The sequence below is a fragment of the Acomys russatus genome, chromosome 28 (genome assembly GCF_903995435.1).
Source record: "Acomys russatus chromosome 28, mAcoRus1.1, whole genome shotgun sequence".
NCBI lineage: Eukaryota > Metazoa > Chordata > Mammalia > Rodentia > Muridae > Acomys > Acomys russatus.
Genome location: NC_067164.1, coordinates 4,118,139 through 4,143,849, shown reverse-complemented (window position 1 = coordinate 4,143,849; position 25,711 = coordinate 4,118,139). Strand labels below are relative to the sequence as shown.

General features: G+C 48.0%; 1 protein-coding gene across 1 annotated transcript; it reads right to left on the bottom strand.

Moving 5' to 3' along the window:
* Window positions 1-1,578: 1,578 nt before the first annotated feature.
* On the bottom strand, window positions 1,579-17,494 carry Srd5a3 (steroid 5 alpha-reductase 3). Its single transcript, XM_051170579.1, has 5 exons — window positions 17,270-17,494; window positions 7,892-8,034; window positions 6,100-6,297; window positions 2,914-3,048; window positions 1,579-2,064 (listed from the first exon to the last, which is right to left on the bottom strand). Exons 1-5 carry the CDS (start codon window positions 17,488-17,490, stop codon window positions 1,805-1,807), a joined length of 957 nt encoding a protein of 318 aa, XP_051026536.1. The 5' UTR covers window positions 17,491-17,494; the 3' UTR covers window positions 1,579-1,804.
* Window positions 17,495-25,711: the final 8,217 nt, after the last annotated feature.

Genomic DNA, 25,711 nt, shown 5'->3' with positions numbered 1-25,711 from the left:
CATTTATGTTCCTGTAAGGAACCCTAATAAAATGGATTAGCTCACCATGTTAGATTTTTGGTGCCATCCTTCCTTCACTCTATCAAAGTTTTTTTTTCCTGGACTCGTTTTGTAGACCAGGCTGGCCTCGAACTCACAGTGATCTGCCTGCTTCTGCCTCTGCCTCCCAAGTGCTGGGATTAAAGGTATCAGGGATTCTTTATCTGTTGCTAGGTGTGGTGGCACATGCCTTTAATGCCTGCATTTGGGAGGCAGAGATGGATGGATCTTTTTGAGTTTGAAGCTAGCCTGGTCCAGGACAGCCAGGGATACATAGAGAGACCATGTCTCAAACAAAACAAAACAAACAACAAAAACAACAACAAAAGAGCTCTCACTGGGTACAGTGTCCCACCATAATGTGTTTACAGTTAGATTAAAAGGCTTAGGGTGTAGCTCAGTGACAAGAGGCTCTGCCTAGCATTTGTGAGGCCTTGGGCTCAGTTATGGATCTAGGAATGTCTCAGTCAGTAGAGTGTACAGCACCCACATTAACTGAGTAAGCTGGGGGCGGGAGACACAGGCAGAGTGTGTAGGATGCATGTGTTCAATCCACAGCACTGGAGTGCACAGACCTGCAATTCCAGCAGTTGGGAGATTGAGTCAGGAGGGTCAAAGTGCAAGATCACCCTCTGGTACATAATGACTTCAAGGCAGGCTGGGCTACCTGAGACTCTGACTCAACAAAATGAAACAAATTCCCAAGTACCTCAGCTGGTGAGCAGAATGCCCAAGTCGTTTCTCTCAGCGCCGGCAGCTGAATTCAGAGCCTCATACACTCTAGGCAAGCACTGACTAACTAGCCACACCCAGGCCAAGAAGATGCCCCACGGCAGGAATGTGGAGGTTTTCCAGTAGCCTGGACAATGGTATCGCTTGCCTTTGACCCAACTGGCTATTTCCTTTAACGTAAGCGGTTTGAGGGGTAGCTTTATTCCTAGTATATTTTGAGCTCTCTCTACTAGTCAAAACAGACCCAGGTGTATGTGGACACAGTCTGAGTAAGGCTGGAGCAAGACAGCTTCTGTCAGTGTCCCCCAGTCCAGGCCACGTCTATATGCATATGTATAAAAATACTTTATTTCTCCACGTTTTCAGTACAAATGTCAAAAAGAGGATCCCATCAAAGAGGTTGGCAAACTTCCTGCTGGGCTGGTTTTCAGGACAGGTGAGGCTGTGGTTTATGAACTGGAGATACTGATGAGAAAATGTGAAATGAGGCATTTAACTAACTCCAACTGACTCCCTTCTCCCTGGGCCCGCTGGGATGAGTCTGTACATTCATGGTGTTTCCAGAGGTTCCTGTTTTTAATGACAGGCAACATTTATTAAAACCCTGTGATTTCCCAAAGCACTCGGTCTAGTTTACTGTTCCCAAAGCTATCCCAGCACAGGTGATCTTTTTCTTTCATGTACAAGGGAGATAACAAGAGCGAGCGAGTGCACTCAACCATGCATGTGTGTGCACACGTGTGTGCATGCAAAGCTGTTTACACTCCTGGTTAGTGTGACTGTAAGGCATTTTGGAGACGCCCGTTTACTTGCTGGCAGTTGGTTGGCTCTGTAAAGCTTGGCAGAAGCAGATCCCGCAAGCCCTGTCTGCCGGGAGTGTCTTCTTCGGGAGCACTGCCTTGCTCAGTGCTGAAGGAAAACAGGCAATGCCAACACTCCTGCAGAAAGTGCACCTCAGTCCCTGCCACCAGTGTCTCTAGGAACAGAATCTGGCCCCGCCCCCCAGCCTGCATTCTTCACCACGAAGCCTGCTTTAAAACAAAAATGGAAGGAAAGCTTTCCGATGCTTTGGGTAGGAGACAAACGTGCTTTTGTAGAATTTGTGGTTGAAGAATGCAGACAAGGCTTGGCTGAAGAAGACATAGGTCACTACCAGCCACCAGGTTAGGTTGTGGAACCCAAAGGTGACAGCCATGGCGATGTAGATCATCAGTTCCGCCAGGTAGTTAGCCGAAGACACATATTCGAACCAGTCTCCAAAGGGGATCCTGTGCTGGCAATGAATGATCACCCCTGAAACAGAACAGCAATGGTGGTTTACCCGTCCACTTCTGAAACCAGACAGCGGCAACTCTACCAAGGGCCACACCCCATGTAGCAAACCACCATCCTGTCCCATTCCTACCATCCGCCAACCTTAGCCAGGCACGCGTGTGGCACGGCTGTAACCCCAGCACAGGCAGGTGGCCTCTGTAAGGCCAGCCAGTGAGACCATGTCTCAAAACAAAAGACCTGCTGGGTGTGGTGGTGCACTCCTTAGATCATAGGTGGCAGAGCACTGGGGAAGCAGAGGTAGGAGAAAGTCTGGGAGTTTGAGGCTAGCCTGGTCTACTTAGTGAGTTCTAGGACAGGCAGGGCTATACTAGAGTGACCTTGTCTCAAAACAGCAATAGCAATAAGAAAAATAAAAACCAACAAAACAAAACATTTGCAAAGGGCTCTGCTGCGATTTCAATCTATCTCAAAAGCATACAAGGGTATAATCTCTCCGTGCCTCGGCTTCCTCATCTATAAAACAAGAACAATGCAAACTGTCCCCATGACAGGTCAGCACAGGCTAACTCAGAAGCCGAGTTTCTTCCCTTCAGCTGGGGTAACATGACTCCATACTGATATGAGTGGTCCACATTCCAATCAAATGCATGTGTGAGGTGCTGTCCCCACAGCTGGGTACAGGGTGGAGTCACAGACTGTCAGAGCTAGATCTGGCTGGGAGATCTGCTGCCTCATTTTACCAGCAAGAGGATCACAATTTGCAAAGGTGTTTTGTCAACAGTGAGTATTTGATATTGACAAGGGAAGGAGAGAAAGCCCACCTCTGAGGGCTGGAACCCATCCGAGAGGCTCCAGGAGAGACCTCACCTTTCTTGTTTCTCCTGAGGTTGCTGAGGATGACGTGGCACTTGTACTGGTGCACAGAGGACCACAAGAACATCAGCATCCCCAGGATGTGGAACCACCGAGCTTGCATCAGGAGATTCTTCCCCAGTACAGACACTATGGAGACAGGGAGTGTCCTGTTAGCCAAGGCTGCTGAGGCGCCATGTCATGCTGGCATAACCACCTCTGGACAGCTTCCCAGGCTGTACAGCTCCAGTGGTCACAGGCAGAGACCGTGCTGGAACCTCTCGAACAGCCTGCAAATGCTTCTGGCCAGAACTCGGCCCATCCTGGAATGACTGAGCTGTGACGAGACTGCTTTGCACTTCTATCACTGGGTCCCATTTTAAGTCATCTTGCTCACCTTCTCCCAACAAGGAAAAATTCTCTAAAGAAACATCTCCCCGAGCTGCTGCCCAGAGCCCTTCTGGAGAGTTCCTGGATACAGAAAGCTGAGCTAACTCAGGTGGTTACATGCCTGCCATCCTAGTACTTAGGACACTGAGGCAAGAGGATCGTGGGTTCAAGGCCAGCCAAGTACATAGGACTTCGAGGCCAACTTGGACTACAAAAATGAGGGAGAGGGAGGGGGAGGAGAAAAAGAGGGGGCGGGGACCATGTGTGCACTGCCTAGGTCTGGAGAGTAGAGAGACTTTCTGAGGTAAAGGGTGAGTGGTCTCTCATAAAGAGAAGAAACGTAAACACTGAGGAGCGACAGAATGAAGCCCTTGCTGGGCTGGAGAGAACCTAGTCTGAGGTACTGTTCCCAAACATGACCTTCCTTTTGGTGTAGCAGCAAGAAGGGGAGGCAGGCTGCTGAAGGGCTTCAGAGCAAGCCACTGGCTCTGGAAAAGCCAACGGAATCCATAATATCATTTAGCAGGACAGACTTCTTTGTCTTAACTAAAGAAGCAAATGTTAAAAAAAAAAAAAAGAAGAAGCAAATGTTGCCCACTGAAAACTGGAAAAGGCCTGGGCCCTGAAGTGAAGGCAAAGCCCTAAAAAGCTGACTCAGGTAAGAGCACCAAGGATCACACTCTGCAGAAACCCACGGGTGAAAACCACCTGCAGGCAGTTAGCGGCTACCAAGAACCTGCCAAATTCGCCTGTGGCAAGTCCAGTTCTAAAGCTGGTTCTTCTGGACCTCACATTCTGAACTACAGACACTGTTCGTGTGCATACTGAGAGGTCAGCCTGTGCCCCTCATCACTGAGGTTCTGAGCACAGAGAAACTCAGTCAAGTGGACACAGGCCCAGCAGATGCTCAATGCTACAGATGGCAAATGCAGCTCTTCCTCCTGTGGTGGTGAATTCTGAGTTGTCTTTTTGAGATAGGGTCTTGCTGGAATTCAGTATATGGACGAAGCTGGCTTTGAATCTGAAGTGATCCTCTTGCCTTCACACCCCTGGGATTACAGGTGTCGGTTACCTACCATGCCAGGCTAAGACACATGGGCCCACTGCTAGGCAGGTGTTTTCCCACTTAAACCCTCCACTAAGCCGCTTCTCACCTGTGTTTGGTGTCAACAGTAAAAAGTAACTAACACAATCTGTATGGCCCGGATGACTCCAGGTGACCTCTTGAGGGGTAAGCAGGTGACACAGAAACAGTTTCACAAAGGAATTCTTGGAAAGGTCTTTTTGTGGATGTCTTGGCTGCCTTTTTTGAATATCTTTATGGGATGGAAGGAAGAGGCTAGGCTTCAGCCACAGAAGAAAGTTCAGAAAAGGGACATAAGGCCAATAGAAGGCCACAGAGAGAAAGCAAGGAGTTGTGGGAAGTTCCTCTGGGCAAAAGCCGTGGACCTGGCTGAGCATCCTACTGCCACAGTGGGAAGACCTGGGAGGAGAGACTCGCTTGGCTAATGACGGATGTGGTGTTTGAATGAGAAATGGCCCCTACAGGCTCAGGGAACTGACCAGCTGGTTCTCGTTGGTGACACTCCTTGTGGAGGCTGAGGAGGTGCAGCTGTGCGCTGGGAGTTCGGCACTCGAGGCAGGCGAGACTGACTATGTAAGCGGCTCCTTAGCTTCCAGTTCCCTTTTCTGTGTCACACAAATGGCTGAGATGTGTTCTCTGGGCTTCCTGCCACCACGTCTCCCACTGTGACGGACTCTTGGACTCTGTAACGGTGAGCCCAGGTAAGATCTTCCTTTGCGGGGGCAGTCTTGGCCATAGCTTTGTATCCCAGCAACAGAACGGTAACTAACGCAACGAAGTCTGGGGGATTTAGGGATGCTGACTGAACAGCTGGAAGCAGTAAATAATTCACACAGCGGGAGCTGCCTGGGCAGTAAGCCTACCTTTCCAGTAACTCTTACAGCCTTGGGGAGTGTGTTACAGCAGCAGAGCAGACTTTAAGGAGCACTCAAAGAAGAGGGGAGGCTCAATTGCCGAGAGCTGGCAGGACAGAGCTGTCTCAGCTTATGATGTAGGACGCGGAGAGAGGGGTTCCAGATGACCTGGGCCCGAAGCTTCCAGATCAAGTCACATCAGCCCTGAACCAGCCATTCCAGCCACCCAAAAGGGTGCGAGTTCTCTATTATCTGCACATGTTGAGGCTGTCACGTGGCTCCCTAGCTTCCACATGACGCAGGGACCTGCTTCGCTTCCTTCTCATACACAAGGGTTTGCTTCCCTCCTCCTGGGTAAAGAGCGCTGGAAACCACAGGGCAATCTCGGCTTACCACCACACTCAGTTCTCCTCTTCCCTCAGGCTGCCCCACAAGAAGAAAGGCTTGGTTCTGAGGGCAGCCATCCCAAGAATTAATGGCAGGGGAGTGGTTGGGTTCCTTCTTCAATAGAAGACTCACCTCAAGCACCTTTGTCTCACGGTCTGTGATTTAATCCCATAGAGTGTGACTTCTCTCCCCTCCCTCCCCACACCCCCAGATAACTGGGCTCTGGTAAGGCCACTTCCTTTGATGCACCCCTTTCTTTAGAGTCTCCCTCTTTGGAGCTTCCTGCCTCCTGCTCAGAGCTCAGCTATACTTCCTCCCTCCCTACAGGGCAACCCCACAGACCTTTACCTCATTATCCTTAAACACCCAGGAACGGCCTGTGCGTTAGTATTGCCATGGCTGCTTATGCTGGCCTCTCTCAGGTTTTAGTTAACGTATTGACCTTCCGACGTGATGACTTTTGAACCCACCATCAGGGCCACTCACCGTTCTTGTCATCCATGGGCACTTGGCTCAGGACAGTCAGGCCAACTAGGACGTAGTAGACGAGCCCGAAACAGTACTGCAGGATGTGAATGGCCACGTTAGAGAAGACGCTGACGTAGAAGCACTCGAAGAGCCGGCGCAGGCTGTGGGCCCAGAGGAACAGCAACACCAAGAAGGAGGACAGCGCCTGCTCACCCACTGCAACACGGAAGGCGACAGGGTCAGTCTCTCCTCAGGCCGAGCCAAGTGGTGAGGTCACCCGCTGTGAAACAGAGTCAAGGGCTGGGGAGGCTATGGAAAGGAAAGGAGTGACTTCCTCTTTCAAGCCCTGAGGACACAGCAGGCTGGATGACAGCCATGCTGAATGACACCCGGGACTCTATCATTTAAGAGCCTACAGGCCACTTGGGCATCTCAAGGGGGCGGGGCGGGGGGGGGCTGTATGCTCAGGACTCAGGGGCCACGGTCTCTGCCAGCAGCTGCGGTCAGGGAGTCGCGTGATGATGTTGGGCCAGTCCTATCTGATGGGCTCCTGGGGCCACACCCACCCACCAAGGCAGAGACAGAGGCAGGGGTCGGACAGGCGAGTATTTCTTTCCAGACTTCAAAAACAAAAGGAGATGGAGTTGAGTGGTGAAGCACTTGCCTAGCATTTGGGAGGCCTTAGACTCCATCCCGAGAGCTGCCAAAAGAAGAGGACAAAGAGAAATTACACAATTACAGTGACAGTGGGTCCTAAGATCCTGCAGGCCCATCATTAAGTGCTCTCGGAGGAAGTATGAAGAATTGCTCATTTCTAAAATACTGTAAAGTAACCGGGCCACGCAGCACAAGGACACCTCTCTGTGAACTTCTACTCCCATGTCCTGCTGGCACGCAGCTCACGGACTAGCGCTTGACCAGCGCCTCCTAGTGTTCCTTTCTACACATTACCCTGCTGTCTGCTTCCCCAAGGTTAAGGACTCCTAACCGGGTTTGCTTTGCTCTTTGTATTTTAATTAAATTAAAACCCGGTTTTTAACTCTTTATGAACAGGCTAAAGCAAATAATGAAAACTCCTCAAATCTAGCCTTCCAAACACATAAACACGGTAAGCAACAAAGGGGTGCGCATGCATTAGGACCCCCACCCCTTCTACAGAGCCCTTATGCGCTGTTAGTCACAGTTTCATTACTTAACTGAAGATTCACAATAGAGCAAATCTTTTGCTTAATTTTAACTATTTACTCATGTGCGTGTGTGTGTGTGTGTGTGTGTGTGTGTGTGCGCGCGTGCACATGCCAGAGGACAACTTGTAGAAGTCAGTTTCTCCTTCCAAAATGTGGGGATCAAAACAAAAACATGTTTACATCCACTACAGGTCCTACAGGTGGAAGTCACACCATCATGCCTGGTGGCGAACACCTTTACTCACTGATCCATCTCTCCAGCCCCCAAACCCTTTATAAAGTTTACCAAAAGGTAATCTTTTTTAAATCAATTTTTTATGAGCCCTGAGGCGTGATGCTGGCTGCATCTGCATAAATGATAAAAGTTTCAATGCAAACTTGAAGGCTTTCCAAAGCCTCCCAGCATGTGTGAGGCCCTCTTCATAAGATTATCACACACTAAATTCAGAGGGAGAACACACAGTCCTGCATTCGGCACAGGCCTGACGGTGGGCTCTGCCACAGCTTGCTGAGGACTTGGGACCAATTAGCCATGCCAACTCTGTCTGCCCTCCACTTCCCAGGCCTTGCAGAGGGGCCAGACTGTGGACAGGAACCAGGAACAGGCTAGGGAGCCAAATTACCTCTGAATGGCGTTGCCCCAAGGGTTCTGAGCAAAGCACAGAGCCAGTTTGGAAAAGGCGCACCCAGGAACAGAGATTGAGAGAGCAACCAGAGCAGGAAGCCATTCCACACCACTGAGATGACGTAGAAGTGAGAAAAATACCTGTAACAGGAGGAAGAGTCAGGCAATGGCCACCTAAATGTCTGCATGTCCCCGCAGGATGCTAAGTTCCTCTGCCACCCACCCCACCCCACCCTTCCCCACCCCACTCCACCCCACCCGGCCCACATCCCAAAACAGTGCTCTAGTTTAAACAGATCCTGAATTTTGCAGGTGGGAATATATTAAAATGTACTTCCAAATGATGAGACTCATTATATTGGAGTGAAAGGCGGATCAGTTAACCTTCTCCCATCTCTGGGTGACAAGAGTGGTCCCTGAATTCTCACAAGGAGCCGCAGCATCCTGCCCAGATGTAGATCATGCTAACACCATGAGATCTGTGAAAGTCTTTTAGATCCCAAACTGGATCACAGTCATGGAGCTTGGTCCTCTGAAGCAGCAGTGCAGGCTCTTAACTGCTAAGCCATTTCCCGTCTTATGCACCTTACTGTAAAAAAATTTCAATTTATTACCGTGTGTGTGTGTGTGTGTGTGTGTGTGTGTGTTTGTATGCACTGATGCTGCAGAAGTCCCATGTTCAATTTCCGGTACCCACATCAGGCAGCTCAAAACTGCTTACGGCATCGGCTAAACCAGCTGGTCAGTAATTCCCAGCCTTCCTAGCACTGGGATTACAGGTGCGTGGACTGTGTCTGTCTGGCTTTCACGTGGGTTCTAGGGTTCGAACTCAAGGCCTGTGGCAGGCACTTTACTGCCTGATCCATTATCTTTCTCATCCAACCTTCCTAATTTGGAATTAATTAATTAATTTTTTATAGTATAAAAAGGATTACAACAATAATGCCAGGTGGCAATTCCTTGGGATTCTATTTCTCCAACTACTAAGACCACGAAGCTATTTTACAGTGAATTATTTATAAAGTAAACAAACATAAAGGCACAAAACCAGTGAAATGAAATTAGCGGTGCTAATTTAATGCGAAAGATGCTGCTGATTTGCTAAGCCATAATGTGCTATGAAGATCACTGGGACACCCTGTGGTGGCCAGCTCTAGCCATCCTGCCTCTGCTGGCTGGTCATGGCCCTCACTTTACAGGCCAGCAAGTGGCCACACCCACTGCTGTGGTTTGACTAGGAATGGCCCCACAGGCTTGTGTTTCAGTGCTTGGCCCATAAGGAGTGGGCCACTGTTAGGAGGTGTGGCCTTGTTGGCGGAAGTGTGGCACTGTGAGCCTGGGCTTTGAGGCCTCCTACACGCAGCTATGTGTGAAACATAGTGTCTCCTTGCTGCCCGCGGACCCATATGTAGAACTCTCAGCTCCAGCACCACACCTGCCTGTAGGCTGCATGTTTCCCACCATGGCGATAATGGGCTAAACCTCTGAAACTGTAAGCCAGCCCCAATTAAACATCTTCCTTTATAAGAGTTCAGTGGCCGTGAGCTGGGCGTGGTGGCGCACGCCATTAATCCCAGCACTCGGGAGGCAGAGGCAGACAGATCGCTGTGAGTTCGAGGCCAGCCTGGTCTACAAAGCGAGTCTAGGACAGCCAAGGCTACATAGAGAAATCCTGTCTCAAAAAAACAAACCAAACCAAACAAACAAACAAAAAAGAGTTCAGTGGTCGTGACATCTCTTCATAACTAAGACAGCCGCCTTTTAAACTCAGGTACTGGGGAGCCGTAACTCAGGCGCTCACGCTTAAACACCAAGCATCCTTACCTACTGAGCCACCGCCCAGTTCCCTCCCAGCGTCTTCTAAGGCCACTCTCCTATGCTGTTCCTACCACAGATGCATACTCCATTCCGAAACACCAGGACTCTTACACCGACACAGAACCTGAAGGAACCGATACCTTATGTACCTAATAAGCTAAAGGTGACTTCACACGAATGATACTGTTTAGTGTGTCTGCCATTTGACCACCACCGATCTCATGAAGGTAGGTGTGAACTTTTTTCCACATGGGGCATTGTGTCTGCACGCAAAAGTACTGGATGTTAAAGCAGCTCGTATTTTTGGAGATCGGGATGTTCGATTAAAAAATTTTCCTAGCTGGGTGGTGGTGGCACACGCCTTTAATCCCTGCACTTAGGAGGCAGAGACAGGTGGATCGCTGTGAGTTTGAGGCCAGCCTGCTCTACAAAGTTAGTCCAGGACAGCCAAGGCTACACAAGGAAACCCTGTCTCGAACGAACAAACAAACAAACAAAAAAACAAAAGAAAGAAAGAAAAATCCTATATTCAAATCAATTAGGTGATCATGTGACCTCCCCTGGTCTTTCATGCACCAATAATAAATTAATTCCTTTTCTTCTTTTCACTTTGGCTATGACAATCAAAGATGACCTGGAGCCAACGAGGACTAAATATACACCAGAATATGCTTGTAAAAGAAGCCATAGCTCAGCTGGGCGTGGTGGTGCACGCCTTTAATCCCAGCACTTGGGAGGCAGAGGCAGGCGGATCGCTGTGAGTTCGAGGCCAGCCTGGTCTACAAAGTGAGTCCAGGATGGCCAAGGCTACACAGAGAAACCCTGTCTCGGAAAACCAAAAAAAAAAAAAAAAGAAGCCATAGCTCTAGCCTATGCCCATGCCCAGAAACACAGTCTGACGAACTACTCCAGGCATCCTCTGGCAGCCCCTCTGTGCTCCCACCTGAAAAGCAGCCTCTTTTCTCATGAGCTTGTGCATCGCAGCCACATGCCACGACAGCTCTGGCCCTCTGCTGAGTTCCAGGTCATCCTTACGTTGTGCTGTCCAGACTGATCCCAGGTGCGGGCTGAGGACTACCGCAGCCGCAGCGGAAGGTTAAGGACAGTTCTAACCATATACTTTGCAGGTTCTGCACAGAGGCAAGGGCTGGGAGCTCTTCCTGGTTTTTCTTATGTACTTACGGCCTACTTGAAGTGCGTTAAGCCAAGTTCTAGGAGCCTGAACTTAAAGGATGCGAACAGACCCAGTCTCCGTCTTAATGCAAGTCCCCTTTCAGTGGAGTCAGCAATGCTGTACGCACCTAGAGCAGCGCCTGGTAGGGACCAGAGCAGTGTGCTATTCTGGACGGGTGGTGGGGATGGCTTTTCTGAAAGGGACATCTGCATAGTACATGCAACTTATGCACACTTCCTTTAAAAAATTATAAACTTTTTATTTAAAAAGAACTTGCAAATAAATAAAAGCATCACACAGCAAATTAGCTAGACCCAAGGCCTATACAACTCACCATACTTCTATCGCGTTAGAGGGGTGTTCAGAATGGGAGCTGTGGACTTGTGCCTTAGATTGTACACTTTTCAGTATTTAATATATTTTATGCACTTATCTGCCACAAAACCCCAACACATTCATGGCAGAATTAGAACTAGAAAAACAATTAATTCTATGTCCTCTTTCATAGCTCTGTCCTATATTCAGCCCTTCCTCTCATCTTTTTTCCTTTCTTTCTTCATGTTGTAGTCTACCCGCGTATACGTGTGTTTACATAAACATGTATCATTGGCTAGAGGCTGCATGTGAGAGAGAACATTTGTTTTCCCTTTTTTGTTGTTGTTGTTTTGTTTTTCGAGACAGGGTTTCTCTGTGTTAGCCTTGGCTGTCCTGGACTCACTTTGTAGACCAGGCTGACCTCGAACTCACAGTGATCCTCCTGCCTCTGCCTCCCGAGTGCTGGGATTAAAGGTGTGCAGCACCACACCCGGCTTGTTTTCCTTCTTTCTGAGGTTGTGTGACCTCACTTAACAGTTAACATTCTAAATCTAAACATTCTACATGAAGTTAAACATTTTCCAGGGAAACAGATGGACTTAGAATGTACACTATTAGGTGAGGTCACCTTGTACACTTTCCAAGCAGAGGGAAAGGCTGCAGAGGCACTGAGAGAGGTGCATGCTGGGTGTGCTCCATCTGTGGCTCCCTGGTGGCTGTGTGGCACAACCAGGAGAGGAGAACAGAGGACACGGGGCCCTGTGGGGACACAGGCTTTTATAAAGGGGATCCATACAGGCATACCAAAACAAAGCATTTGAAAAGAAAACCATTATTCATCCCTTTCCAAAGTTTCAAAACATCCATCTGAGGGGCTGGAGAGATGGCTCAGCTGTGAGGAGCACTTGCTGTTCTCCCAAAGGCCCAAGGTTGGATTCCCAGCATCACATGGCGGTTCACAACCCTCACAATCACCCAATCCCAAGGGGCACCACTCCCCTTCTAGCCTCCCAGGACACCAGGCATGGGCATGGTGCCCAGGCGGATACGCAGACAAAACACTCCTAAACAAAAAATAATGAAAAACCAAATACAACATCCATGTCTTGGTGACACAGAGACTATTGAGCTGTGACGTAAAGGTTGTAGACTGAGAATGGGGAGAAGAGGCGTGAGTATCAAGTTTCATCCACAGTCTGCTCCCTTCACGTGGCAGGCACATGGGAAACTAAGGGTCCTCATCCAAGGCCACAGCGATGGCAGCAGTTGGCTATGGATGCAGTGAGAATGACTGGTGTTCATATCACACTGCTGTTCTCCCGCCTGCCAACGCGGCTTGCTCGAGTCTGTCTCCCTGGCCCCCATCACACACGGCCAGTTTCTGTGAAGCCCGTAAGGAAGTGAATCAGCCGTTTCGAATGAGTTGCTGGGTTATGCCTTACACACAGCTCTACTTGTTCTGTGGCACCTTTGGTTTAAATACACTATACTGTTTTTCGGCCTCACACTTTGTTGTGCTGTCTGAATGTCTTTCTACAGGACACCCTTTCTAGTCCTTACAGGAGGGCCTGTCTCTTGCTTGTTCTTAAAGGGCCAGCTAAGACCCACAATGCACACCTCCAATCCCCACCGCCTTCCGGGTGAAGACACACTCCTCTTTTTTTCCTCCTTCCGTAACTTACTTCCTAGAAGTGCTGGTTTCTAGGTCCTGGGAACAGGGACACAGCGATCCGAACAACCACTTGGGTGATTATTATGGGCTGTGTCTGAATGGAGGGAGGAGGAAGAAAGACAAGGACTGTTGGGGAGTGTGGAATTACCACCTTAAGAAGTAAGGCAGGTCCATGGCCTCAGTGGGCCAGGCGAGAGGGAAAACAGCAGGTAATGCAAAAGCTCCCTGTAGGATGAGGGCTAGTGAAGAAAGCTGAACTGCAATGGGGCGGTCCAGGAGAAGCAAGTTGCAGGGTGCAAAGTCAGACTGAGCCGGGACTGCATAGGGTTGGAACTGCTCTGGGGTTTGGAGCCCAGGAAACAATTTTATTTCACATACATGTGCGCTGAGTGCTGGGACTGGCCCCAGAGTTAAGCCAGGGGAGTTGCGGGTAACTAGGGCAGGGGACTACTGCTCAGTCGGTTCTACCCAGCTGCCCTGGCCTGTGCTGCTACTGGAATGCCACCCCTGCCTATGACATTTGCAGATCCCATGATGCTACAGTTGCAATCTACACAAGTGCCACTATCTCTCTCCTGGACAAACACAGCAGCCTCTTACCCAGTCCTTCTCACACAATAGCATTGTGTGATGCAATGTTCACCACAAAGCCCTCAGCAGCTTCCATATCCACCCCTCCCCCCACACCACACCCCACCTCCACCTCAGGGCCCACAAGACTCTGCCTCGAGCCTCTCTCCCCACCATCCTCTCCAGGGCAGTTGTCTTTCCTCACAACTCTTGTTGCTGCTCAAATAACCTTGCTGGGACTCCTCTGCAGCACTTAGCTCCCTGGGAAAAGACTGCCCTCCTTTGAAATTTGTTTGCATATTTTTTTCTGTCTCCCTATAAGCTTTAAGGAGCCTAGACTAGGTTTGAGAGGTACACAGCAGGCCCTCTGGAAGACTGGTAAACTAAGCTAAATGCATCAAGGACATGGTAAACAGCTTACCGGGTGACTCAAACTCAAGGCTACCCACCAAGCCAGCTGGGCATCCGCCCTCCTATCCTTTGTTCCAAACACTCTGGTGTGGGGGGGAGGGGGCCTTGTTGCCTCACCCCAGGCTGGACCTGAGGACAAATGTGAATGCTGCTTGACAAAGTCCCTAGACCCTTCTCAAAATGTCACCATATGTATAAGATATGTGGAAGATACTAAGAAAATCAATTACATGGACATCTAGGCAATCCAATTATTAAAAGTCAAGTTTATGGCCTAAAGAACCCATGCATTTTTTGTGTATTGAATAACGAGAGCTAGTGGTGAATGACTGCTATGTTTTTGTGGTTATAGAAACAATGCTCTTTCAAGGGGTCTTCAACATTATTTAATGCATTATATATTCTACCACAAACTTGGAGACACTGCTATTGACCTGCGGTTCCTCGATGACATTCATAATTAAGGAAATGCTAACTTTCCAGCAAGAGGTTGATGAAGATAAAGATGTAGCCTGTATCCTACCCACAGAGCCCCTGACTAATGCTGATGCTCCTGGGCGCTAGGGCAGAAAACTGGGCAGCATCTCACCCACTGCGTGGTAACAGTTCAGGGGTCAGTTTCCGTGTAACTTGAAGCTATTTTGAAATTTTACAAACAGAAGCGTGGAAGCCAAAAGCAATGAGACTCTTGGTCCTGGTCACTAATTTATGCACTTTTCCCAGGGGCTGAATCAAAACAAGAAAAGCAGCTGTTGCCCTGATTTTAAAAAGAAAGAAAGAAACAACAAACAAGTCTCGAAACTCAAACAAACAAACAACGGGTACCAGGCTAGGGAATAGAAAACAGATTCTAAGAACTGACTTAGGTTTTTATTCTTGCTTCCTTAGAAGAAAATAATTACAAATGAAATGACCTAAATACTACCATATGTGGGGAAATGTGGCTAAGAGCTGCCTGTTGGTAAGTGTGGTAGTCACAGGCATATTTTCTGTTTCCATTCCCAAGGATGTCTTTACATTTTACCCAGGGAAAAACTATTCGAAGTATTTAAGGAATAAGCACATTGGCTAAGATTATCAAATACTATAAAATCTGGATTAACCAAGATATTACGAAGTGCTGCCCTCTGGGAGTAAATCCACCACCTTTTGATCTCTCAGACGTCACTCGGGTTTGCACGGTGCAAGAGCTTGCCAATGAGGCATGTGGGATGTTAAGAGTTTGGGATCTACAAAGCAAGTCCAGGACAGCCAAAGCTACACACACACACACACACACACAAAACGAAAATAAAAAAGAGTTTGGGGGGTGCTGGAGAGATGGCTCAGAGGTTAAGAGCATTGTTTACTCTTTCAGAGGTCTTGAGTTCAATTCCCAGCAACCACATGGTGGCTCACAACCATCTATAATGAGATCTGATGCCCTCTTCTGGCCTGCAGATGTATATGCAGCCAGAGCACTGCATATATAATAAATAAATCTTTAAAAAAAAAAAAAAAGAAGAGTTTGGGATCTTACAGCAACAGGCAGAACTCAAGGCCTAGCCGCCACACTCACTGGTATAAGCCTGAATTTGGACATACATTTGCACTTGGATGGGTATGATGACAATAATAGGCCCTTCACAGTGGGAAATATGACAATGACATGTCCCTCATAGATCTGTCATGAAGACTAAATGAAAAAAAGGCATTTAATGCTGAGAGTCATCAGCACATGACACGTGGGCAACTCAGCTGTGATGGTGGCTCTAACTCACTTTTTTTGTTGTTGTTTTGGTTTTTCGAGACAGGGTTTGTCTATGTAGCCTTGGCTGTCCTAGACTATCTCTGTAGACCAGGCTGGCCTTGAACTCACATCAACCCGCCTGTCTCTGCCTCCTGAGTGCTGGCATTAAAGGTGTGTGCCACCACACCCGGCTCTCTAACTCACTTTCCCCCCCCTCTTTCTTTCTCTCATTATAAAAATATTAAGCACAATGTCATTGAAAATGCTTTGGGAAAGAGAGAGAAGTGAAAAGATGGCAATAGAATGTTACTTTACCCATCTCTAGTTACCCCCTTTTCATATAAATGGGGAGACAGCAATTTAAAAGGAAAGGGATAGGCAAGAAAAAATAGATAACAATTTTTGTTGCCATTTGTTCTTCTGAAGACCTTGTCAGTTTTGATGCAAATGTTCTCATTTTATTTATTTATTGGTATGTGTGTGTCTACATTAAAATTTCCTTTCCTTATTGGCCTGGATATGTTGGGCCATCCTTAGCCCAATATTTAGGGACTCAACGCCCTTGAGCACCATGGGAGGTTCTGCTCTAGAGCTGTGATTATTTCACAGTAGGATTTACAAGAAGCCCAGAGCACCAAGTGTTCCAGGCACGGCCCACCTCTTTCTTGGCTGTTACATAAAGACAGACTTGAGCCAGACTTGAGTGTAACAGCAGAGGTGCCTCCATCCAGAGATTGAAAGGACAGAAATGATTTTTAAGTGTCATTTGAAATCCAGGGACACTGGGACCTTTTCTCAAAAGTCACAAAATAGATCGCTATATAGCAGAAAGGGACACAGGACAATCAAACTAGATTACAATAAGATAGCAGGATTTACTCATGTTTTTAAAACTGAGCCTCTGAAGAAGTAAGCGTTCTTTCAGGCCTTTTTCTCTTTACCATTCATTCTTCACAACAACACGGGTCGCCACTCTTACACTCACACTCTGATAGACTGCTCTCCCAACAGTCAAGGCAGAGTTGGGGCCAGTCCACTTTTTAGTGTTCCTTGAGAGCCCCAGCGCCATCTGCGGAGGTGGGGCAGTGTCTACACTCTTTGAAAATAACCTAGACGAACCCATCAGAACCCACCACATTCTTTCAAATTCAGGTCAAAATGCAAATGTATTACGAATTTCAAAGACACAGCTTTACCCGTCTAGAACAGTACTAACTGATTTCGCCACCTACCTACTGAATTCAGCGTGGGGGCAAATACGAGAAACAACATGTAGCAGCTCTCGCATATTGCGAGCGGATTCTATCTGTTCGTGCCTAGACGATTTTAGTATTTCACAACTTGGCTACTGAATCTTCCAGGATGGGGCATCATGCGCCAGTTTGCCAGCGCACCTGCTGTGATGCAGGTTAGGGATGTCAGGGCAGGCCCAGGAGGACACCCTCTGGGCCTCTTTCCTGACTGTGACAGACAAGGGAGACAACTGGGGAAGTCGAGGAAGGCCCTGCCTCACGTCCACGACCTCAAGTATAGAGTTCTGGGCATGGGAAGCCTAATTTGGGCTAAAGAAGGTTGGACGGGTCCCTGAGGTCCCGGCCAACCATGGGATGCGCTGTCATTTCCGGGGACGGCTCCGGGCGGCCACCCGCTGCTGCCCTCTGCAGGCGCGCCGGGTCGCCGCGGTTACCTCTTGGGGACGTCGAAGGCCCTGCAGACGGCCGGGCGCCGCGGGCCCGACAGTTTGGTCTTCCCGTAGCGGAGGAGGTCCTGGAAGAGCGCGCAGCTCGGCAGCAGCCTGGCGGGCGCCAGCTGCAGCAGCAGCGCGAGCAGGAAGGCGGCGGCCAGCGCCAGCCACAGCGTGCGCAGCGGGTTCAGCGCCGAGAGCTCGGCCCCCGCCCAGCCAGCCATGGCCCGGGAGCCGGCTACGCACGCGCGCCGCCGAGGCTGGAGGGAGGGTGGCGCGGCGGCGCGCGTGCTGGTGACGGCGGCGCGCGTGCTGGTGACGCGGCTCCCGGGCGGGACGTGCGGCCCCGCCCCCCGGGCTCTCGGTTCGCGAGCTGCGCTGGTGCCCAGCCGCGTCACGTTGGAATCTCTCTCTCAGTGCCTCTAATCCCGCACAGGCAACTCTAGATGCAGCTCCAGCTTGAAATTCTGCAAGGGGCGTGCAAGAACACGTGCCACGGTACAAGTCTTAAAAATAAATAAGTTATACACCTATTTATTTAGTGGAGTAGGACTATGCCGAGACGTGTGGGTGGAAGCCTAAGACAGCTTGGGGGTTGTTGAGTCTCTTCCTTCACCAGGTGGCGTGTGGGAGTCCAACTCTGGTGGCCAGATTCTCACCAGCCCAAGTTTCTGTAAACTTTGACTGAAGGGATTACTGCTGCGAAATGGTGTAAAGAGAAGTTTTGGTTGAAGTCCAGGCTGGAGTCTTGGCTGGGTCCCCCAGAAGGTTCCCCCAGGAGACAGCGTGTTCCAGATTGGGGGTGGGGGGTGGAGTCGGGTAACTGGAAATTCAGGGCTGACCTCTGGAAGAGCCTTGGTAAAGGACATCTAGGCTTTGTCGGCTGTGAGCTGCAGCTGCTCCAGCTACCTCTGGACCTTGGAGTGGAAAAATGGGGTAACGCCCTCTGCGGGTTGTTTTTTTTTTTTTTTTCCCCACTCATCCGCTCACGATGCGGTTCTGCTCTATGGACAAAGTATCTAACTAGGGTTGGCAGGGGTCTGCCGCCTTTGCTGCTGGAAGGGAAAACGCGACATTTGGAAGACCTGTATGCACTCACCGTCCTGAGTCCGAGGGGATGGTTACTACAAAGCTCCACAAACCAAGGATGTGGCTATTGGTACCATTGGAAAACACTATCACGTTGGATGAAGGCCTGGTTCTCTACTGACAGGTGCTTAGTGGTATTTCAGGCCATTGGGGCCCTGAGTACAAAGGCTACTCACAAAGGAGGAAGCAGCTGGGATCCAACTGCGCCCCCGTAATACAAGCCTTTATCACACATAGCCTTATCGCCAATAGAAAAAATGGCAACGCCCCTGAATACGCCTTGATGTTGTGGGGCCCCATTTGAGACCCCTGAGGAGCCCCAAATCCCCAAAGAAGTTTGATCTAGGGGCCAAGCCAACTCCATGACAGGCCTCAGTTTCTTGTTAGCTTAGAACAGGCTTAAGTCTCCAATTCTCAGAAATGAGCTCAGCAGTTACTGGAAATACAGCGGAAAATGGGCAGCCAATCAGAAACGGCCTAGATTGCTTAAGATTGATTAACTCCCAGTCTCATTGCTTAAGGATGATTTACTGCTAGTCTCTTGTCTTATGATTAATTCATGACCACTGACTGAAGTTGCCTGCACCTTTTCAGTTTGCCTGCACTTTTTAAATTTGAATGCTCCAATCATGTTAAAGATTACCTAATGCCCCCTTGGAATTCCCCTGAATACCTTTTTTATTTTTAAAGATTTACTTATTTATTTATTATGTATACAGTGTTCTGCCTGCATGTACACCTGCAGGTCAGAAGAGGGCATCAGATCACAGATAGATGGTTATGAGCCACCATGTGGTTGCTTGTCCCTTGAATGCCTTTAATGGAAGCCTACCAGCTCATCTGGGTGGGTGGGGGCAGGTGACATTTTGTCTTAAGTGGTCATCCCAGCATGCTGGCTTTCTGTCGAATAAACACTTTTTGCTGCTTGCATACTATTTGAGTCTGGGGTGTTTTCTTCAGCGAGTTCCAGACCCTAACAATGTGTTTAGTCAAAGGATGGCACACTCACAATTTTTTCTCTTAAAATTGTTTCTATTATTTTTAGATTGTGTGTGTGTGTGTGTGTGTGTGTGTGTGTGTGTGTGTGTGTGTGTGTTTAGTATATGCACATATATCCTCAGGGTTCCCAAAAGAAGCCAGATACTCTGGAACTGATGTTACAGGGATTTTTGGTGGTTTTAATGAAACATGCTCCTCACAGGCTCATGTATTTGCAGATTTGGTCCCTGGTTTGGTGGTGCTGTTTGGGAGAGCTTATGGAACCTTCAGCCTTACTAGAGGAAGTATGTCCCTACAGGCAGACTTTAGGGGTTCATAGACTTGCCCCATTTCCAGCTCACACTTTCTGCTTTGTGTTTGTAGTTGAAGATGTGGTCTCTCAGTGTCTTAGTTCGCTTTCTATTGCTGAGATAAAATGCCACGACTAAAAGCAACCTGGGGAGGAAAAGGTTATTTCTCTTCTATTTCCATGTCATAGTCCATCACTGAAGGGAGTGTGGGCGTGGACTCAGGGCGGGAAGCTGGACGCAGGAGCCAAAGCAGAAGCCATGAGGGAGTGCTGCCTACTGGCTTGCTCTTCTTGGCTTGCTCAGCCTGCTTTCATATTCAGCTCAGGACCACCTGCCCTGGGGGTCCCCCTGCAGGCCATGCCCACCCATATCAATAACCATGAATCAAGAAAATGCCCTACAGGCAATGTGATAGAGGGTTTCTCCGAGCTGAGCTTCCTCTTCCCAGTTATATGACTCTGGCTTGTGTCAACAAAACCAACCAGGATACAGCTTCCTGCCCCAGCCACCCACGACCACACCTCCCCTGGCAATACACATTCTCCCCCGGGAACCCTGAACCAAATGTTTTCTTCCATAAGTTTGCTTTTGATCATTGTATTTTACCACAGCAACAAAAAGTATTATTACTAATACAGGGTCGAATTTTCATCCTCTGCGAGAGCGGCGTTTACCTTAGCCTTTGCGCCATCTCTCCCGCCCCCCACTGACATGTTATCAGTAGAATGCCATGCCGCTGTTAGCATGCTAATTATGACGCAGAAAGCTGTCAGTAGTAGCGCTGTGTGACAGGACTTTCCCTAGGGAGACATAACCCATACCTAACCCACCCCAGATAGGAAACTCACGATGGGCCACAGTACTCGTACCACCAAAGTCCAGTTTGGTGAACCAATGAGATTTTATTGGGGTTACTTACAGGCATGTGGGTGAAGGGTCACAAGATCGAAAATGACTCAGGCAGCTGTATCACCAAGGTCCACCCCAGCACAGTGGGCAGCTCACAAACCTGGGACCCTGGAGCACACTGCAGGCAGCTCAAGACGTGGGAGAGCGTCCTTCCCAGGCGCCTCGACTGTTCTGACCTTTTCCAAGGGGCTGCTTCTTCCGTACAGCTGCTCTGGTCTCAGAGTGGTCTTCGCAGTTTTCCCCTTCTCAGAGTCTTACAGCCCAGCTTGCTTCTGTCTGAGCAGGACTCAGCTTCTCATGGCTTACTCTGGCAGGGAGGGGCTTGGTGAATCTGGTCAGTTTCAAGGACTTCCTGAAGCTATTTTGAGTTGTTTACGTTCCTGCTTTTTGCTTGTTTGTTTTGTTTTGTTTTGTTTTGTGACAGGGTTCTCTTTTAGTCCTGGCTGTCCTGGACTTACTCTGTAGACCAGGCAGGCTGGCCTTGAACTCACAGAGATCCGACTGCTTCTGCCTCCGGAGTGCTGGGATTAAAGGTGTGTGCCACCACGCCTGCCTTTACCCCTTCCTGTTTAAGGAGGAGGGCATATTTAATGGTAGAGAAAACTGTTAAAATAACAGATATTTAAAATTGCCATCTGTAGCTAGCTGAGGGGTCTGTTCTCGGCCTGGGTAGCACTGTGGGCAGGCAAGAAGCCCTTTGAGTTCAGATGTCTAGCTGCTCCCAGTTTCCTTCCGTGTTTAGCGTGAGGGAGTGGTAGCAGCAGACAGGCAGACACGGTGGCAGGTGGCATCCTGCATGACAGTCTGGTACAGGCCTTGGCCATGGAGACCCCTAGGCCCTTCGTAATAGCAGTGCTAATGCTCTCATCGGTGTCTGAGACCCTAGGTCCTGAAGACTTGCCGGCTTTCTCCAGCCACAGAACAGGGCTTCTCTTCCCTGGCTCCTTGTGGCCGCTTATCAGCCCTCAGCTTTCCTGCCTCCACCGTGTCCCTTCTTATCTTTGCTACTGAACTGTGAGCTACTCCCGCTGTGAAGGGCTGATGCTGGAGTGACTGGGGTCCTCGGCCTTTGTCAGGGTTCTGAATGTGCAATGGCCAAAAAATTAATTAAAAAAAAAAAAAAAAAAATCAAATGCTCCATGACGCTGAGGTGTTTCTGGCAGCGCTGGCCCATGTTGTATGGTTTGACGTCACTTGGTTCTGCGCACGCGCTGTACTGTTCGTGCTGCCTCCTCCCCGGTGCTAATGAATGCCGCCTAGAACACCGCTCTGCAGAAACGGGCACACGCTCTGAATTGCAGTGTTTTTAATACAGGGAGCTATCTGCTTTTCTCATGGAAGCATATGGTTTAATTATGGAAAACAAAGACCTTGGGGCTGGAGAGTTGGCTCAGTAGTTAGAAGCCCTCCCTGCTCTTTCAGAGGAACAAAGTTTGGTTCCCAGCACCCGCTGAGGGCAGCTCACAGCGCCCTGTGACTCCAGCGCCAAGGGAACCGAATGCCTGCTGCCTCCTTTGCCATCAACCTCCTCATATGTGTACGCACATACGTTAGCACACACACACTCACACACACGCAACATTTAAAAATTTAACTTTTTCATATTTGTCATTCCTTAGAATGTAAACAGCAAATTCCTATATTTTTGGATTGAATTATTTTAGGATATTTGCTTTTAAAAATTACTGGCTTGAGTTTTATTTTTAAAGAGCATTAAATGAATTTCAGCTTGAGATTAGGACAAAATTTCCAACAATTCTTAAATGGCCCTAAGCATGCTTCTGCCACTTTTTACTATGTTTATGCAAAGCGGAATTTTTAATATTGATAATTATAAATAAAACTGTTTATCAACTCTGGAAAAAAATGTTGCTCTATGGCCTGAAATATCAACTAACCAGCCAAGATTAATTCTGATTTTAATTTAATTTTATATGTCTGGGTGTTTTGCCTGCATGTATAGGTCTGTGAACCACACACATGCCTGTTGCCAGTGGATACCAGAGGAAGACAGCAGATCTCCTGGAACTGGTGTTACAGATGCTTGTGAGACACCATGCAGATGCTGAAAGGACCTAGAAGTTGGCAGAAGACACCCCAAGGCCAAGTTCTCAGCACAGAGGAGCTTTATTTGCCTCAGGGAAACAAATGGCAGGAAATAAGAGACAAAGGTAGGAGACAGAGGAGGAGGGAATCAGAGAGATGGCGAAGGGACATTTGTCCTGGAGGATGGAGAAGAGACAGATGTTGCCTAGATGTTGCAGTTTATAAAGGGAAAAGGAAAAACCTGTGTTATGATAAGCCTTTTAATTTCAACTGCCGAGGCGGGGCTTTTGATTGCTGGACTTTGGTGGGCAGCCCCATGGGAAGGAATGGCCAGATGAGGGACCAGACCACAGTGGCTAGCTTTAGGACTGTAATCTAATGGTGTTTGTTTTTTGTGTGTTTGTTTGTTTGTTTGTTTGTTTTAGCAAGGGAGAGGGAATGGGGAAAGGGCAAGGCCTGCCAGAGCCGTGTTTGCCATGCTAAAGCGCTGGGAATGAAAGAAACAGCATATCTTAACTGCTGAGCCATCTCTCCCACTACAGTTAGGTCCTTTATGTAAAAATAAATAAGCACATCTATCTTGTTAATACCCACATTTGAGCTCATCTTTTTTCTTTCTTTCTTTCTTTCTTTTTTTTTTTTTTTTTTTTTTTTGGTTTTTCGAGACAGGGTTTCTCTATATAGCCTTGGCTGTCCTGGACTCCCTTTGTAGACCAGGCTGGCCTCGAACTTTTCTTTTTTTTTCAAGACAGGGTTTCTCTGTGTAGTCTTGGCCATCCTGGACTCACTTTGTAGACGAGGCTGGCCTCGAACTCACAGCAATCCACCTGCCTCTGCCTCCCGAGTGCTGGGATTAAAGGTGTGTGCCACCACGCCCGGCCTTTTATACTTACTTTTAAATCTACACAATTTTCTGGGGGTTGTATAGAATTTCTCAGATGAAAAGAGGTCACAGTGCACTAATTGTAGGCAGCCTTGAATTTCAGAAGAGTGAACATCAGGACTCACGCTCACCATAGAAACAGATCCATACTGACAGCCATCTTCACACTCCAGCAAGCTGTGACTATGCTAACAGCTGCCCAGGGTGAGGTGTGCCCCATTCATATCTGTCTCGGAACAGTATTTATAAAGGCAGAGGGACGCTGGATTTAAAGTAAGATAACAAACAGCTATGAAAACATAAATGTGTGTGTGTGTGTTGATTAAAAAAATGGCACACCACATAGACAAATGAATAGTTTTCTTAGGATACTGAGAATGTATATAATTAAGCATGCAAAGTAGAGAATCAACAACATTAATTCTACATAAAAAGCTAGGTAAGTGAAAAAACATATACTTAGAAAAACACTTAAAAAATTTCAAGGGCTGGAGAGATGGTTCAGCAGTTAAATGCATATACTGTTCTTGCAGAGGACCTGAGTGTAATTCCCAGCATTGATCCCAGGAGGAGCCAGTGCCTCTGGCCTCCTCAGGCACTGGCTGCCACGTGCATCTGCTCACACAGAGACCCACACATATATGCAATTAAAAATAACACAATAAAAATCTTAAAAAAAAACTTTGAAATCAGTAGACCCCCATCTCCTAGTTTTAACCCCTAGGAGTAAGGTTTTAAACACCCACTGTGTTCTGATACTTCCTTACACATGGTGCAAATGCTATTTCTCAACTTATCAGTCTTAACCATATATGCCTTTCCATTACCACGGATAGAAAGTTAACTTTTTCAGGTATTTTAAAAGACGCTTTTAAGATGCTAATTCTAACAAACAATAGTGCATGAGTGGTGTTAGGTAGGCACTGAGTATAGGGTGGGTATCTCAGCTAATTCTAACATGAGTGCTGTTAGGTAGGCACTGAGTACAGGGTGGGTATCTCAGCTAATTTGGATCTTACAGTTTTGAAATGGAGTAATGGTTAAGGAGTGGAGAGGGGACAGATAGCCTGACCTCAGAATAGCTGCATCTGCATCAAATAAATGTCAAGGAACTGGAGGGCAGGCTAGTGTGACTTCTACAATCTTTTGAACTCATAGACACAGCTTTTCAACAAAGAGCAGACCCCCACTTCCCATCAGGGATATCAACTGAACATGGCATAAAAAATTACAATAAAGCCAGGCATGGACCCCAGTGGAGGAGAGGGTCCCAAGGCCTGCTCTTTTCTGAGGGGAAATGAAGAAGGAGTTGTTGGCATAATGTTCTTGTGGACTGTGCACAGTTTACCCTTGTTCATTCAAATGCTGATTTCTCTATCTGGATCGATGTAGACATTGCATTGTGATGTTTATTCTAAGTATATCCTGTCTCAAGTTTGTGTAAACATATTACCATTTGTTCGCTGGGTTGTCAATAAAAGGCAACTAGCTAATGCTAAGTAAGCAATAACAGAGAATAGGGGTGGGACATCCTGACATAGTGAGGGGAGGAGAAAGGGCAGGAAAAGGAGGTGGAGGAATGCCTGTGGAGAAAACCTGGGAGCAGCAGGAGGAATGAGCAGGACCTAGGATATGAGTAAAAAGCAAGTAAAAAATGGGGAAGAAAGAGAGGAGGAAAGAGGGTGGAGCCACGAGCGGAGATTGGAAAACATCAGGAGAAATGAACTGGGCCCAGGAGATGATTTAAAAGCAAGTATAATGTGGGAAGTCTGAATGGGAAGAAACTATGTGATCGTGGAGGTTTAGGATGGAGTAATTATTGCGCAGCATAATTAGGCTAATTATATAGGCTATCGGCTAATTATATAGATCTTGGTCTCTCTGTGTGGCTATTTGGGTATAAAACTGGTTAAGGAGTAACCGCTGATTTCACTAAAGCAATAATTCAATATTAAACATTAAATAATTCTTCAACAGAGAGTGGAGGTGAGAGGGAACTGGGAGGAGTGGAGGGAAGAAAGATTGCAGTCAGGATGTACTGTAGGAGAGAAGGGTATAAATAAATAAATTAGTTAAACAAACACCGCTTTTATCGTGATTCTTTGTGCTAGGACATTTAAGGGTTCAGGGCTGGGAGAGAAAGGATGGCCACATGGCCAATCTAGCTTGTACAAATGAAACCTTTCTGTGTGACCATGGTCCCGTCTATAGTAGTCACACTCCCTTGTG

Bases quoted from the DNA above. Each gene is read 5' to 3' on its own strand.
- Srd5a3 (XM_051170579.1), bottom strand. From the start codon at position 17,490: ATGGCTGGCTGGGCGGGGGCCGAGCTCTCGGCGCTGAACCCGCTGCGC. The intron at 3,049-6,099 runs GTGAGTGGCCCT...CTGTCTCCATAG, and splicing joins GCCCATGGATGACAAGAACG to TGTCTGTACTGGGGAAGAAT. The intron at 2,065-2,913 runs GTGAGGTCTCTC...GTTCTGTTTCAG, and splicing joins CCTCAGGAGAAACAAGAAAG to GGGTGATCATTCATTGCCAG.